Source organism: Sinocyclocheilus grahami, unplaced genomic scaffold (assembly GCF_001515645.1).
Source record: "Sinocyclocheilus grahami isolate Dianchi unplaced genomic scaffold, SAMN03320097.WGS_v1.1 scaffold497.1, whole genome shotgun sequence".
Classification (NCBI taxonomy): Eukaryota; Metazoa; Chordata; class Actinopteri; order Cypriniformes; family Cyprinidae; genus Sinocyclocheilus; species Sinocyclocheilus grahami.
The window spans coordinates 112,524-130,061 of NW_015505676.1; the positions used below are offsets into that span (position 1 = coordinate 112,524).

Sequence of the window (17,538 nt, forward strand, 5' to 3'; positions counted from 1 at the left end):
AACATTTTTCTTCCAAATTCCTGCAAACAATAATAATATTGTTATCATGAATCCTTTTCTTTTTGTATTGAAATTATATTATCATGACAGCTTTTGTTAGTAACATAAGTCAACATTTGATAACAATCTGTTGAGAATCAAAGTTGACATGAAAATGAAGTTGATGTTTTAGTCATTTTTATGTTTTCATTGTTTTCATTTTTGTAATTATTATGCATGCAGCTATAATTCTGAGATTATATTAACTATGTTTACTTAGTTTGCGGTCACACATTTCAGGACCATTTAAAATTAACTATTGAAGAAAAAATATTGATATTGATGACACTTTATGAGTCAACTACCTGCAATTTATTCAAAGAAATGGAGACAAACAGAACTATTTCCTTTTTTATTTTTATTTAGCTACATGTAAACTGCAACTTGGAGCGTTCTAGGAATGCCTTGACTGCTGACTCAAATTAAAAGAATAATTTCTTTCAACCATTTCATGGAAATAAACCGGACTTCACAACGATACCCTGCTTTCTGTTCTAATAAGCGACCCTGAACTGAACAATACTTAGTAATTCCCATTCACTTGTTTAGTTTATGATGAATGTGTTTGATGAGATGTGCTGCCTGATTGATTTGTGTCATAATCGCAAATGGAGCCTTGCACTATTAAGAAATCTACATGTAGCTAAAAAAGCACTTTCCATATTCACTCCATGTCACTAATTGGCACTTGACTGTCCCCCTGCAGTTGTCAGAATCGTGCTGTTCCCTCCAGGGTATTGTTTGGTTTGGGGCGGTGCCAGATCCTCGGCAGGAGATTGTAGATGGATGTTGAGCAGCGGCTGATGGCTCAGGTCAGGCGGTCACACCTGGAGGTGATAGTAACGACTTTAGACTGATGGAGAAGGTTAGAGCCGTTACAGGATCATGTAGTGAAGCGGTGCTAAATTGTGAAGACTGAGACAGCGGTTGTTATCCGAGGTTGTTTGTGGATGATAGAGGTCGGACCTAGCTTGGATTTTACAGCTGGTAAATGGATAATGTTTAGAAAAAGGATTGAAAATATAAAAGGCTCTTTAAATGGGATTGTTGATTATATTATAGAGAGCACATCATATAAATAGTTTTTGACATTTTATGAAGAAATCATGAGTGGTACCTGGTCGAGGTAAAATGATCAAATGTATTTATTTATTTTTTTTTTTAATGTTGAATGCTGAAGTTATGTCTATTTGTTATTGAGTATCTGTTGACACAGTAATTCATTTATATTCGTAGAGTAAACATTTATTTATTTATGTATTTATTTAATTATTTAATTAAAAGGTAGGCCTTCATAATATGGCCAAAAGACCCCAAATGGCATATTGTTGCTGGTGACTTTATTATTTAATTTATTATATTAATTATTTTATTAATGTAAATTTTAATAATACATGGAATTATTTATTAATTACATCAACTACTGTAAAAGCACATTTCAAACAAGTTTATTCATCATAAACTATAGGCCAATTGAGTGCAATCATTCAACCTGAATTCTAGTGGTGTGCAATATGCCGATTTTTGATCGTGGACGATAAAAATGTTTTCACGATCTGCTTTTGAAGAAATATTGTAGCATCGTGCTACAGCGCACATTCTGTCAGCTGCAGTTCTGACACCTCAGTCTCAATGCTGTACAACGCCACATACATTCACATCAGTGTTAACTCAGCGGTAGAGTTACTCTCACAGGACTGCACTTATTTGCAGTCACAAAAGTACATTATTTGCATGTGCTTTTAAATGTTTCATTCGCGCGCTGGTCTGACGTGCGCTTTTTCTGAGTGCCGCGTACACCCAAAGCACGCGCACTAAAAAGCCTGTCAAATATGGGGTTAGATCTCTGCCAATTCTGCACGCGAAAGATCATATTTTGAGTGCACAAAAGGGCATTTTGCACACGCGCAATCTGAGTTTTGTGGAGAAAATGTCCGTCTCGCAAAGGAAAAAGTATTTCGAGCGCACTAAAATCAATTTTGCATTTAAAATAAGTTTTTGGATGTGTGCAGACCTCTTTTGCGCGTGCAATGTTTCACTAGCTTGCTCCCTTGATGCCTGCCCTCAGTGCTCTCTAAATGCTGACGGCTGGCTTGCTCAACACAACCCAGCATTACAAAACGCCATAATTCCAGCTAATCAGAGACTAGGCTGCTAAATTCTGATTGGCTGCCTTGACAACCAATCACAACATTCCCTGCATTACTGATGACAGCAGAAGAGGGAAAATACAGTGCATGCATAATTATTATGCAAGTTGATATTCTGATTATATTTTTTTCCAAGCACATTTTACCAATTCCAAACAACATCAATCTTAATAACTACTATTAATCTTGTATTTAATCACTTATAACCGATATATAATTGTTCATGAAGGCTGGAAGTGAAAAACGCCATATATTCAGGTGTGCATAATTATTAAACAGGTTATCTTCTACAGATACAATCTCGAGATGGACTAAAAATTAACTCCCAAAACTTACTGCCAGATGCAAGTGGTACAAGAGGATGTGGTGTTGGTCCTTCAAGAGTCACTCTCAACTTATCTGTCTATAAAGCCTATATTTAAAAAAAACAGTCTTCAGGTATTTTACTACACTTCAGTATGTGATTATTAAGTAAGGGTCATTTTTTAGGATTCTATACTTAACCTAAGTCTCTGAGAGCCTGACACCTTGTACTTCTGGAGACTCCAGGTAGGTTGCAGTTCTGGAAAATGGTGGCGCTGGAGACTAAAGGGTTCCTGGTGCTTTCACACCTAATTCTTCACCTTAATTCCTAATTATTTTCCAGTTAACATGCATCTTTTCTTCTCCACATGTTTTTGACTGACCCTGCTGACCCACTGAGCATTTTGCTGTCCAATGGTTATGCATTAACTTTGCAATTTCTAGCATTGTATTAGTTTTGAATATTTCTCATGGGCATTTAATAATTTTTGACTTTCAGTCTGAGTTAAATCTCTTTTTTGGCTCATTTTATCTGTAAAAGAAAATCTGCTTAATAATTATGCACACCTGAATATAAGGCATTTTTAACTTCCAGCCTTCATGAATAATTATATATCAATTATAAATGACTAAATACAAGATTAATAGTAGTTATTAATATTGATGTCGTTTGGAATTGGAAAAATGTGCTTGGAAAAAAATATGATCAGAATATCAACTTGCATAATAATTATGCATGCACTATATTTTTCCTCTTCTGCTGTCGTGGTAATGCAAGGAATGTTGTGATTGGTTGTCAAGGCAGCCAATCAAAATTTAGCAGCCTTGTCTCTGATTGGCCGGAATTATGGTAACCCAGTATCGTAATACTGGGTTGTGTTGAGCAAGTGAGCCATTGGCATTTAGAGAGCACTGAGGGCGGGCATCAAGGGAGCAAGCTAGTGAAACGTTGCACGCACAAAAGAGAAGGTCTGCACAAATCCAAAAACTTATTTTAAATGCAAAATTGATTTCTGTGCGCTCACAATACTTTCTTCTTTGCGAGACAAACATTTTCTCCACAAAATTCAGTTCGCGCGCGTGCAAAACGCACTTTTGCGCTCTCAAAATATGATCTTCCGTGCGCATAATTGTGGCAGAGATATAATACCATAGTCAAACAGCGCCTGATTACTGAACTAAGTTATCTTTTGCGCCAATACTGTCAAAACACACAAGGTTTACATATAGACTCAGTTGGTTATGTCTAAAATGAAAGTAAACAGTTGAGAGAAAATGGATACGTGCCTGTATATTAGATGTGTCTTAAAGGTCTTAAAGGGACAGTACTAAACATGCAGCTGACTGTCATTAAAGGCATAGTTCACCCTAAAATTTATTTATTTACTCACTTACTCAGTCACGTTGTTCCAAACCTGTATTAATTTCTTTCTTGTGCTTAACACAAGAGAAGATATTTTGAAAAATGTGGGTAACCAAACAGTTGCTGGTCAACATTGAATTTGATAGTAGGAAAAAAATACTATGAAAGACACTGTGAACAAGCAACTGTTTGGTTTTCCACGTTCTTTAAAAAAGCATTTATGTTCAGCAGAAAAAAAGAAACTCATTCGTTTGAGTGGGTAAATGGTGGTATAAAAATAAAACACTATGACAGAATTGACAAACAGATGACTGAATTTTTATTTTTGGGTGAAATATTCCTTTAATGTTAATAAAACAACAAAAACAAAAAGAGAAAAATCACTCACTACTTTAATACAGTTGCATTAGGAATCAGTCTATATAGTGTTTTATTTTTATTTGTTCATTCAATTTCTTGAATGCTCCTGCTAAATACACCTATTTGTATATTATGTGTAGTTGTAATGTGTATCTTTGTTCTTATTTTTTAATAACAAAGATAAAATAATGACAGATTTTTCTTCGCCCACTTTGTCCTAAATATCTGCCATTCTTTTTTTGTTTGTTTTTTTGTTACCTTGAAAGGCTTTGTATTTATAAAACGGAAATTAGTTTGGCTGTAATGCTCAGACAACTTGCAAAATAGTAAAACCAACATGACAAAGAATTGTGATAAAATCATGAATCGTGATATTTCTAAAAAAAAATAATAATAATTTGTGATATGATATTTTTTCCGTATCGCCCACCCCTAAGCAAGACAATGATCCCAAACACAGCCAAGGAAACTCTCAATTGGTTTCATAAAAAGAAAATAAAGCTGCTAGAATGGCCCAGCCAATCACCTGACTTGAATCCAATAGAAAATAAGAACTAAAGATCAGAATTCATAGAAGAGGCCCACAGAACTTTCAAGATTTGAAGACTCTGTGGAAGAATGGGCCAAAATCACACCTGAGCAATGCATGCGACTAGTTTCTCCATACAGGAGGGGTCTTGAAGCTGTCATTACCAGCAAAGGCTTTTGTACAAAGTATTAAATACATTTCAGTAGTTCAATACTTTTTCCATGTGTCATTCCATTTTATTACACATAACTTAATTTCTGAACTTATTTGTATTGTTTTCTTTGTATGTTTGGATTACTTGGGTTTTTACCGACATCTGGTGAACATTTCTTGTCAACAGCACTTTTAGAAATATATTTACTGAGAAAAATGGTGACGTGTTCAATACTTATTTTACCCGCTGTATATGTTTTGAATATACATATACTGTATAATTAAATATTAGATGCATCATTATCATGTACATGCTAAAGTCACGTCTAAGTATGTTAAAATTTAGTGTTAAATACTCACTGTTCTTAAAGGGTCTAATAGTAATGTTAGCCTAAGCAAGGAGTTTCATGCTGAAGTTTAATACTTGGCAAACAGTACTAAAAGAGCATTATGATGTCATTAGAGAAGAGTTCTTTTGGAGAGAGATGGATGAATCTCTATATCTCATTGCCTAGGATTAGTGACTTTACCCTTTGAGCCAGTTCAGGGTCACTTTCATATCGACTGAGCAAATGCTAAAATTCTGCTTGCAATTCAAATCATCTGTACGGGCCCTCGCAGGTTTTTATCGAACTCACCTCAAGAGTTGCATTAATCTCCTGAATCTGCTGAACTAAAATGGATCTGAGCCCAAACCTGCTGCCGAACACATCAAGCATAAGGACCCGAGCCGAACGGCAAGTGTGCGTCAGAGTCACTTACTGTAGTGGGCGGAGAATGAGCGGTGTGTTTTTTCAACACGCAGTCCTCTCGATTAGGGTCCCTTTGCATGCCCTTTTAGCAGTGAGTGCTTTATTGGCAGGTCCAGAAGGACTGCATTTCCTCTGAACACACTGCTTCCTCCAACGAGAGGCAGAAGAGGGGCGTACGTTGTTTTACTTGCAGACTTACTGCTGCCCCTGAGGGCCTAACCTAGCCCACACGCAGCTAATCAACAAGGGCTTCGCGTGGGCTTCTTACACACAGCTAGGCCATTTCACATACACAAACACACATTCGCAAATTGTCTGAGTGATTTATAAACTGACCATATCCAGTTTTATCAATAAAGCTTTCCCTCAGAGAAACAGTGTTTGTGTAACTGTGTGTTCTGGATCACCGATTGCATGCGGCCCCCACAGCACTAGGAAGTTCCCTGGTGTCCTTACTGGAAATGAAATATGTGACTTTTGGGAAAATACTCTGTGGACTGACGAGACATAAGTTGAACTTTTTGGAAGGTGTGTGTCCCATTACGTCTGGCGTAAAAGTAACACTGCATTTCAGAAAAAGAACATCATACCAACAGTAAAATATGGTGGTGGTAGTGTGATGGTCTGGGGCTGTTTTGCTGCTTCAGGACCTGGAAGACTTGCTGTGATAAATGGAACCATGAATTCTGCTGTTTACCAAAAAATCCTAAAGTTGAATGTCCGGCCATCTGTTCGTGATCTCAAGCTGAAGCGAACTTGGGTTCTGCAGCAGGACAATGATCCAAAACACACCAGCAAGTCCACCTCTGAATGGCTGAAGAAAAACAAAATGAAGACTTTGGAGTGGCCTAGTCAAAGTCCTGACCTGAATCCTATTGAGATGCTGTGGCATGACCTTAAAAAGGCAGTTCATGCTCGAAAACCCTCCAATGTGGCCGAATTACAACAATTCTGCATAGATGAGTGGACCAAAATTCCTCCACAGCGCTGTAACAGACTCATTGCAAGTTATCGCAAACGCTTGATTGCAGTTGTTGCTGCTAAGGGTGGCCCAACCAGTTATTAGGTTTAGGGGGCAATTAACATTAAAGTGTGACAAACATGCAAAAAAATAAGAAATCAGGAAGGGGGCCAACACTTTTTCACACCACTGTATATAGTTTAAACATATGTAAAGCATCACATACTGTCTTGATTAATATGAGACTGATATAATAAAATGATAAACCTAATAAGAACTGTGTGATAATAGGTAAAAATCGACGCGTTTCAGAAAGGTGGGGCATAGAGGAGAAACAATAATGTACAGTATGTGGAAAATAATGTGTTTTTTTTTACCTTAAACCGAATAAACACATTTCATTACACCAAATACACTAAATAATGTTCTTTTTAGCAACATCATATGACTACTTTAAATGAATGTATAGATATGTTTTTACAAGTGTGCAGTATACAAATGAACAGTTTTCGGTTTTCTATGTATAAATGTGTCAGTTATGATGGACAGTGTACTGTTATGAAAGATTGAATTGTTCAGGCTGAATATAGCCTGCGCGAAATATAGCCTTGTGTCTGGATGTTCTTACTCCATAGACATTTCTCTCATTGAGCAAAATCATAACTTCTTTGCTGGTCAATGAATCTTAACTTTTTTAACCTTAAACTCTATTTAGTAAACTATGAAATTATTTATTCAAACTTGTATATGTTATACTACAGAACATATTTCAACAGGGTTACACTTCTCTGTGTTGTTCTGTATTGTTTTGACCAAAACCAACCCAGAGAGTGCCTTTTTATTGTGCATGGCCATGTAATGGAAAGACTATCTTAATGAATAATTATATAAAATAATTATTCATTAAGATTGGAATCAGCTATTTCTCAATTATTAGTAATTAAAATAATTTTTATCAGCTCTTTTAAGCTGCTGTTGTTGCAGAAGTAGAGGCTTTACACTATATTTAAAGTTTGGAACATTAGGTCTTTATTTCTGACATTATGTGTTTAAGCATTTGTAAAAAAAAATAAATAAATAAAAATAAAGATCCATGATTTTGGTATGATGTAAACTTGTGTCAAAAGAAAATTTAAGCATTTTGGAAACATGTTAATTGACTGAATATTGCATGAAAACAACACGAATTGTGTTAATGGTATGGTCACAACAAACGTATGTTGTGCTAATTGTGTTTAGAGTTTTGAAAATGTGACTAAAGATTGGACAAAGGGATGTTAGCAATTGAAAAAAAACTGTAAATCCATACCACATATTTTCCCCCCATGATCAGTGTATAAAATCCAAAAATACTGCAATGCTTCCACATAGGCCTACTTATGTTCACCTTTATTATGAGCCTAAATGCGTAAACATATCTTATGCTTTGCCTGTATCCAAATATCCCATGTAGTTTGTATCAGATTTTAGTTTTAGATACTCTTTGTAACAGTGTTGTTATTGTTAATTTAACATAAATTGCTTAAAAATCATATTTTTTAAATTGTTAATGTAAATTTTAGATGAAAAGGTAAGCTTAATAAACTTAAATGCCAAGGCAACTATCTGAAATAAGTTTAAGCTGAAGTGCTAAATTATTAAAACTTAAATAAAATTAAATGAAAGCCCCTATTTCAAATATTGAAATAGAAATCAATATTTTAATTAATAATAGTATATACTGTAAATAATGTTAAAATAACACCACTTGGTACTGGATGCCTTTATTGTCCATATATTTTTAAGCACAGATACATGCTGTCCACATGACTGATTAGTCATTCTGGAAGCAGTTTCCAGGACCAATTGCGTATGACATCATCGTTCTTGAATCACTGATTCCTGTTACCCTGTATGACTCCAGAATTAAGTGTCTCATTATAGGACGATTTTAAATTGGTCTGTCTCTGTACACCCAGTCCCCATTCATAATGTCTTTTTGTGCCAAAATGGCTGTAAATGCTTCCCTCGCATTCCTTGTAGATCATTATGTCATGGGGGGTGGGGTGAGGTGATTGTCATAGACTGTCAGCAGCAGGCAGTTATTACGCCCAAATGCCCCCATCTACTCTAGCGAGATTGAAACTAGCACGGCTAAGTCAAGTGGAACGGAGGGGAGGCAGGAACCAAGACTCTAGAGCAACGGCACGTCGGGGGGAACTTAAAATGAACACACTTGGTGCTGTCATCTCCTCCGAGGGAGTCAATTAAGCAGCACACTCAGTATTTCACACCCCCCCCGGTACCCGAGCGTGAATGTGTGTCGCTGTGGCACACCTCTTGACGATGTGACAACACGCTGGTGAGAACGGCCCATGATCCAGATACGCATCTGTAATTATGCGCCTTAGAGAATACTCCAGAAAGAGAAGGAGATATTTCAACCAAGATATTAAACAAACATTAAGAGAAAGATTATATACAGTGGAACAAATGATATTTAATTAGATTCATGTTTCACATGTTTATAGTTGATATGATTTTTAAACCTCAGGCAATACTGTAATTACCTTTTATTGTGTTCGATAATGTTGGAATGCATGTTTTACTGTCAGCAGTTAATGATATCTATCTTTCTGCCTGTCTCTCTCTCCCTGTAGGAAACTAATGAGCAAATCGCAATAGATGCACATGTTGCACTAACATCAGGATGAAGTTATTCGCCGCTCAGTGTCAGCAGGCCTCTTCTGTGCTCTGCTGAGGATACGCACACCCTCACTTCCACAAAGCCCTTAACTTCGGCGTCACCAGGACAGCTTGAAACTCTTCTTCCTTGTCTGTTTCATATCCTCCCCCCTATCGCTGGGGCGCTGCTCACCCCAGCCAAAGCATGTCATCAGTGGGCGTGGCACGATCACGGCGGGAGACGTCCATCTCCTGCCCGCGCCGTATATCTGAAACTTGCCTGGTGTGGCTGCTGGGCTTGGCACTTCGCCTGGCACTGTCCTCCTGCCAGCGGGCAGACCTCACCGCCGCCAAGCACCCTATGGTCACCACTGGCTATGGGAAGCTTCGGGGCGTACGCAAGGAGCTGAACAATGAGATTCTGGGTCCGGTTGAGCAGTACTTGGGCGTCCCCTATGCCACCCCACCAGTAGGTGAGAGGCGCTTCCAGCCCCCGGAGGCACCAGGCTCCTGGCAGGAGATCCGTAACGCTACCCAGTTTGCACCAGTGTGCCCACAAAACATCCACGGGGTGCTGCCAGAGATCATGCTTCCCGTATGGTTCACAGACAACCTGGATGCTGCCGCGGCTTATGTACAGAACCAGAGCGAGGACTGCCTTTATCTCAACGTCTACGTTCCCACAGAGGACGGTAAGTTTCAGAAGCCCATATAAATTAATCTGTGGTACATTTATGTTTCATCCATGTTCATTCTTACTCACTTTAAACATATTTTCACCCACACAAGAAAACATAGCATGTTCATCATCCCCAGCTCTGGTGATTGGGAGTGATTAGGAGACTAATCACCTGTATTCTTCTCAAGTGATTCTATCCTTTTCCAGAGCTTACTGTAGTGGTATGGGGTACAGAGAGATTACGGGACATAAAACAGATGATTCAAACTCATTTACAACTGTTACACCTCCAAATAAGACAATTTCTTCATAACCCGTTCTCCGGATAACCTTGGGATCATTTTCTTTTTGTTCTCCTGTAAAAGAAGCTACAGTAATTTGTTGCTTGTAATCGCATTTAGGGTTTAAGTTAAATTACTTGCATTTAGTGCATACAAAAGGGTAGTTGCCAGAGATAAAGAGAGCAAGAACTCTTTTGAGCACAAGAGATATTTAACATGCTCCAGTCAGTGATTGTTACTGAAACTGCACAGGCAACAATCTGAGCATGTGCTAAAGTCTCTGATAAATGGGCCTGTAGTTTGTAAATGGATTGTGCAGAGACTGCTAGGTAATGTCTCACTGTGCCAGCTCTTGAATTGGGTTGTCATAGTCATGGGAGTATGGCAGGCAATGCGTGTTTGTTCGAGAGATGAAAGCTCTTCAATGATGAAACCATATACACAGGAGGTCCTCTAATGCTAATATCACTTTTGCATTTTAGCAACTCTGTGTACTCTTTGAGTGTGTTAATGTGCCTGTCCATTACAGTGAGTCTGTAAATCAGTCCTCCTTAATTTGTAGATATACATTCACTAAGTGCTGTAGAGATTGCAGTCAGATGATGCATCCATTGCAGGGGCGATTCTAGAATTTCAGTCTTCGAGCAGCTCAAATGATGTAGCTTAGAGGAATACTTTTTGCAAGTGATCACAGGTTTGAATCTTGCTCTAGCTTTGAAAATAAAATAGGTTGTCAGGTTACACTTTATTTCGATAATCCACTTTAGACATTCAACTAACTCTCATTCGAGTATTATTAGACTGTTAGGTTAGGATTAGTGTTAGGTTTAGTAGAATAAGTTGGTAAGTAATTGCAAAGTTTAAGCTTAAAAAGTTTAAAGTCAGTAAACTGTGTGTTAAAAGACCATCAAAATAAAGTGTTAGCAGATATTAAACAGACAGTCTACTCTAATGACTAATAGTTGATATCTAGTTGATAAGTTACTTAGAGTTCTGTCATGACAACTCTGGGAGAGTTTTATCATTGTATACATGACAGTGTTAATGTGTTTGGTCTTGGTGGAATAGTTCTGCTACACTGCTGCCGCGTAGTTATTACTAGTACCGAGAATTGCAACTGCCAATACATCCACAGACATGCTGCTGTGAGCATGTAGGAAATACTGCTGCTGCACATATAACATGTATGAAATAACCCCCATATATAACATACATGAATGAAATCACCCCGTAGCAGATCTATACAGGTGAAGCTGGGGAAGGTGGAGGGTTTCTGAAGTGCGCTGCAACTGCTACAGCAAGCACTAGCCAAGTATTTGAATGTTGAGCAGCAAGCTCATTGGCTGCTGATATGTAAGAAACCAATCAGCTGCCCCATGTGAATAATCATATGATTATATCAGATTGAGTTGGAACCTATCGGCCTACACCATCTAGAGTTTCATGACAGAACGTTGTACTAATAAAATAAAGTGCTACATATTGTCAAGTATATCTACTGTTAATGAGACAACATCATTTTTGAAGTCTCAGTTTAATCTTATTGCTGTCTAGGAGAAGAAATTGCAACATTAAATATCTCATTTGTGCCTTTTCTTACCTATCAGTTTCTTAGCAGTTTTCAGCTGTAGATCCACATGTAAACATCATAAATAAGAATGAATGAGATAAATAATTAGTGATTAATCTTAATCTGAGAGAATTTTCACACAGTAAACTTGGAAACATCAAAAAGTCCATGTGTTATTTACACAAGAGTTCAAAGAATCAGCTTCTGTGAACAGAAATAGATTTTTCCCTAATAAGAAATATTATTCAAATTTGGGCCACATAAAAAGAGAAGATATTTTTTCATAATTATGAAGATGAATTGCATGTACACACAAGGGAATCTGTGAGTATGTGTTTTATGTGTATAAGGTTGCAGTATTTTTACAGACAGCAATGCAGTGGATCTGCAGTATGCATGCAGACGTATGACTGCATTGAAAGTGTGTGAATTCTTCAGACGGGACTTTGATGCTGCCTTTGCAGTGTTAATATGGGTCTACAACACAAAAAAACACACAAAAACCCTCTTGTTCACAGCAACCCAGAAAAACAGTTCCTCCACAGTAAGTGATTAATGCATCTGACAGTGTTGTGGTGGTGTACATGCTCTCCACACTCATCGCTTCCCATGTTTATGTGTGCCAAGCGCCACTGCGCAGCTAGTGAGTCTTGTCAAAAAATTGTCCAGCACACACTCACTGACGGGGATTCCTATTTTCACACAGTAAACTTGGAAACATCAAAAAGTCCATGTGTTATTTACACAAGAGTTCAAAGAATCAGCTTCTCTGAACAGAAATAGATTTTTCCCTAATAAGAAATATTATTCAAATTTGGGCCACATAAAAAGAGAAGATATTTTTTCATAATTATGAAGATGAATTGCATGTACACACAAGGGAATCTGTGAGTATGTGTTTTATGTGTATAAGGTTGCAGTATTTTTACAGACAGCAATGCAGTGGATCTGCAGTATGCATGCAGACGTATGACTGCATTGAAAGTGTGTGAATTCTTCAGACGGGACTTTGATGCTGCCTTTGCAGTGTTAATATGGGTCTACAACACAAAAAAACACACAAAAACCCTCTTGTTCACAGCAACCCAGAAAAACAGTTCCTCCACAGTAAGTGATTAATGCATCTGACAGTGTTGTGGTGGTGTACACGCTCTCCACACTCATCGCTTCCCATGTTTATGTGTGCCAAGCGCCACTGCGCAGCTAGTGAGTCTTGTCAAAAAATTGTCCAGCACACACTCACTGACGGGGATTCCTACACACAGTCACTGCGCTGAGAATCATTCACAGGTTTGGGAGGGATTTAATGGATCTGGACTTGGCGCTTTCACTCCATTTCAGTTTACCTTTGGTGGGTGTTTAGTGTAGGACTTTTGGACATGTTGGTGGGGATGTGAGTGTAGTTTACAGCCAAATGAGTAGAAGGAACTGTAATTATCTCATCTATCTCTCCTTCTTGCTCGTTTACTCTCTCTTTCTCAGGCATTTTCAGACTTTTCGAAGAAGCCACAAATATGATGATCCTCTTGCAAGGGATCTCCTCCTATGATATTAGCCCATTTATCCTGAGTGTTAAAAATTAGTATGCATGATATTATAAACAAAAAATGGTTGCCTTTCATTTAGCATTCTACTAACAATATTGTGATTACTACCATTTCTTATATTATTTAGAAAGTATTTACTCAGCAGGATATTCACTCGGAATTCATTTTTATCAGATTTAATTTTTTAACTCTAATTCTGAGCTGACAATATGCATTGTATAGACAGATAGATAATCATAGAATTCAAATGACAAGCATCTTCTCACCTCTAATCTTCTCTTGTATTAGAACATAAAAGTGATCACTCTCTCTGTGAATTTGAAATTGAACTAATTAAACAAATCAGCCACAATTAGTTTAGTCAGTTTATGTGATTAATGCTTAATTGGAAATGCAAATTTGATGCTACATCCAGTTTAACAGCCAATATTGTTTAATTTTTATTGCGATGATTGCAAGGCCGCGTTATATTGATATTCCTAAATATTTTGGGAGGAATTCTCACACGGTTAATTGCGTCTGCTGACAGTGCTGTTTATTTGCTCATTCTGCTTATTTTGTTTAGCACCAGATGAGGCAAATGTTTGGTTTGTCAGTCTATTTTTATCCATCTCTTCCCATTTCTGCTATTTCAGCTCAGATCACTTCATGTATAGTCTTCATTCAAATTTGTTGAATGAATTTAAATTAACTTTAAATTATTAGCTCATTTTTTTTAACTGATCAATGTGCATCATTTCTGCATATTGTTAATTAATTGTTTCAAAATCTAACCAAAAGCCTTGACACCATTGCTTACTGGTTTCTTTCTAAAATTTATTTGCATACTGAATTGCATTTGGCCTTGTTTTCTTCTCTTTAAACTGCAAAGACTGCACAGAAGTCACATTATGTGTGTTGATTCTAATGCACAGCCGGCAGAAAACAAGACTGGGTGTCATGACAAAGCCGAAGTTTAAGGAGCTTGCAATGTGGCATTTCATTTACTCAGAACCAAAGCATAATCCTAAATTCACCTAAAAATGTAACACTATTCATTCTCTGCCGTACAAGCACTGGTATTTCCTTCAGGCATGTGGCATTTGACTCTGAAAAAACGTGACGTATGACTGTGCTTCAGAAGCAGAGGTGGGGCCGCTTCTCGGTCACGTCAGGAGAAATTTGATTTCACCCAGACGTGTTTTGTCAAGCAGATTGAAGCGTAGCGCTCACTTCTCTTCATTCAAGGCTGAGCTCCAAATAAAAAATACCTTTGATACAATCAATAAGGTGCACAGCTAAACAAAAAGATGGTAACAGTTCAATAGTCAATTGAAGCTTGGCAGCATTATATAAATGTAGATTCACTTAGGGGCACTGCGGGTTGGGAGAATTTTGCATTTGGGGTCTAGTGATGTTGGTGAAGGTAAATAAATAACCAGTTGGTCGACGCTGCAGAAGAACTATGGTGTCAATAGCTTTTGATGCAAGAACAAAACTCAAACTAATGCTGCTATTTCTGCCATCCTAGCAGCCCTTGGTCGGGTGAAAATTGGATCAGGATTCTTCTGCAGGGGAACGAGAGATGGAGAGAAAGAAACAGAGGGGCAGCGAGGGAGAGTGTGTGTACATAAGATGCATATGCTCCTATTGTCTTCTCATTCTCCTCTAATTGGCACAAGTATATAAGATTTGCTCTATTGTTTGCTTGAAATGAGAGGTTTCTGCTGCTGTGGGTCTGCTGGTAAGGCTGCGTGTGATAGAGATGCTGAATTATGGCCCACGCTGATCAATATTCAATCAATGATGCTGGTGATTGATGACCCGGCCGTGACACACAAGCATACACACACTGGTCATGCTCCTCATCACCATTCTACTGCAGAGTTTTCGAATAAGAAAGCTCAGTATGTACAAAATATCTTAAAATGATATCTCAATAAATGTCAGGAAATTGGCAGAATCACACAGCAATTTCACAGAGACAGAATTTCTGATAAAAGGACAAGGAATCTGTTTTATCTACAGTTAGAGATCAGGTTTCAATTTAAAAACAATCCAGGAAAGACGGAAAAATTGCAAATTAGATCTCTCTGAAGGTGCACTTAGTCATTTTCGATAAAATTATGGTCATATCAGTAGCAAAATAAAAGCTAAAATAATTCAGTTGTCAAAAGGACAACTTTTTTATTTTTAAAAATCATGCAAAACAATATTATGGTTGATAATATTTATGATGGATAAGTGTTATTAAATCACCCACATTAACAGGTGTGGGAAAAGTTTTCGACCCTGTTCCAGTTGTGATAGGAATATGACTATTGAAAAGATTTTAATGCATCTAAGTTTTCCAAAAAACAACTTTTGTATAGCAAAAACATGAAGCTGATATTAACATCTTCCACTCACATTCATATTAATGTCATTACTGTACAGATGTCTCATGTAGATTTTTATTTTTCTCAGTGACATGCATGGTGAATATGGATTCTTGAATAGAAATTAATGAAACTCATAACTTTTATCATGGTGGTTATAAGAATTGAAATCCTTTCTTATATATAAATGAGACATTGGCCAGTCAGTTTACTCTAGAATGCATTAGTATGCATATTAGTTGGACCAGTGTGAAAATAGTCGTTTTTACCTTATAAAGCTAAATAGGCTATATATTTTTTATTATATTGTTGTCAGATTTTATTGTTGGTTATTGAAACATAATCTTGACATACAGTTTTGTAGATTTAGGTCTTTCTACATTGTACAGCTACTAGAGAATAGCTGCCTGGGGCTGTTATCAAGATGGCCGCCAAGAGAACAGGGACAGGGATTTTAAGAGAAACATCTGAAACAATGTTAATGCATAACTGAGAGCAAATCTGGAGCAGCCACGGAAAAAAAAAAGTGAATGTTTGAATTTGAATGTTATGATAGCTGTAGATAGGCTTGATTCACCTCTGCAATGAACTATCAACTCATGCTGTTCACCAACAAACACAGTTTCACAACCATGCAGCTGTTCAGAAAAGCAGAACACACGGCTAAACACATCTGAATCCAGAACACCACATTCATGCAGCTTCTGAGTGAGTGTGTGCGTGTTCATACAATGTGACAGGATCAAATGTGTTTGTATTTGTCTAGTCAGTGGAATGTTTTGAACCCAAGCCCAGGGCAGATCAGATATCAGTTATATTGATGTGTTTGGCCGCAGCCGTGTTGTGTGTGGTGGTTTAAGAGTTGTGACACCGTCCACCTCCCCACAGTGCTCAACAGCTGGCAAACCTCTGCGATATACACATATGCATCACGGCACAAACACCCATATAAACCCAATCTCCGGCATACATACGTGCCTAAAGCCACTTTGCTGCAATCATATCATGTAGGGTGACGTGCACACACACACATAGTGTAAATAGTCATTTCTTACTGGGACAAGGGTTGAAACCAATGCTGTGAATCATGACAATCCCCTGCAGGCAAATCTCCCATTATACTGTCTCCTTCTCTCTCTCTCCCATATTTTTCTTTTCCCCCCTAAGTACAGTAAGTTCAGCTGCATACAAAAATTTGTCTTGCTTTTTTCCCTATTGAATCACTCCAAACAACTGTGGGCAATTCAGTGAGAATTAATTGTGGCCTCTGATAGCGGCACTTGTTTGCATGCTCTGTTTGTTATTGTACCGCCCGAGTCGTATTGAAGTTGTGCTAGTCAGGTAACTGCGCAAATGTGTAACGAAATCTGTGCTGAATGCAGTTTGCATGATACAGTTCCCACTTTTGTGGATTGTTTTTGAGCTCTTGATATTAAAGGATGCAGCATGTTTGCATTTTTTTTTTTGGTCAGATCTCACAGAAGCTCACATTTCACCCCAAAATCAAATGGGAAAAAATTATAATTATTATTTTCCATGAAGTAATCCAAGCCTATTAAGGACTTCTTTTAAGCATTCTGGCATTCAAAATTTGTCATTTTTGAAATCATTCGGGCATATCTCTGCCTAAACTGGATGTTTTATTTTGTTTTATTGTGAATTTATTTGATTTGTCATAATACTCAAGGATGATTTTCTTTATTTTTTTATTGATTTTTTGTATATTATATTATATATTATATATATTATTTATGATTGTAAATAATATATATATATATATATATATATATATATATATATACAGTAGATCTTAAAATAGTTTACATACAT

At 37.3% G+C, this 17,538-nt stretch overlaps 1 protein-coding gene across 1 annotated transcript in view; it reads left to right on the forward strand.

Moving 5' to 3' along the window:
* The window catches only part of LOC107554306 (neuroligin-2-like), a 99,600-nt gene that overhangs the window by 31,843 nt on the left and 50,219 nt on the right, over positions 1 to 17,538 (forward strand). The window contains exon 2 of the mRNA XM_016236784.1: positions 9,250 to 9,966. Coding sequence (XP_016092270.1) covers positions 9,480 to 9,966 — 487 coding nt within the window. The 5' untranslated portion in view covers positions 9,250 to 9,479. The remainder of the gene's footprint in view (positions 1 to 9,249; positions 9,967 to 17,538) is intronic.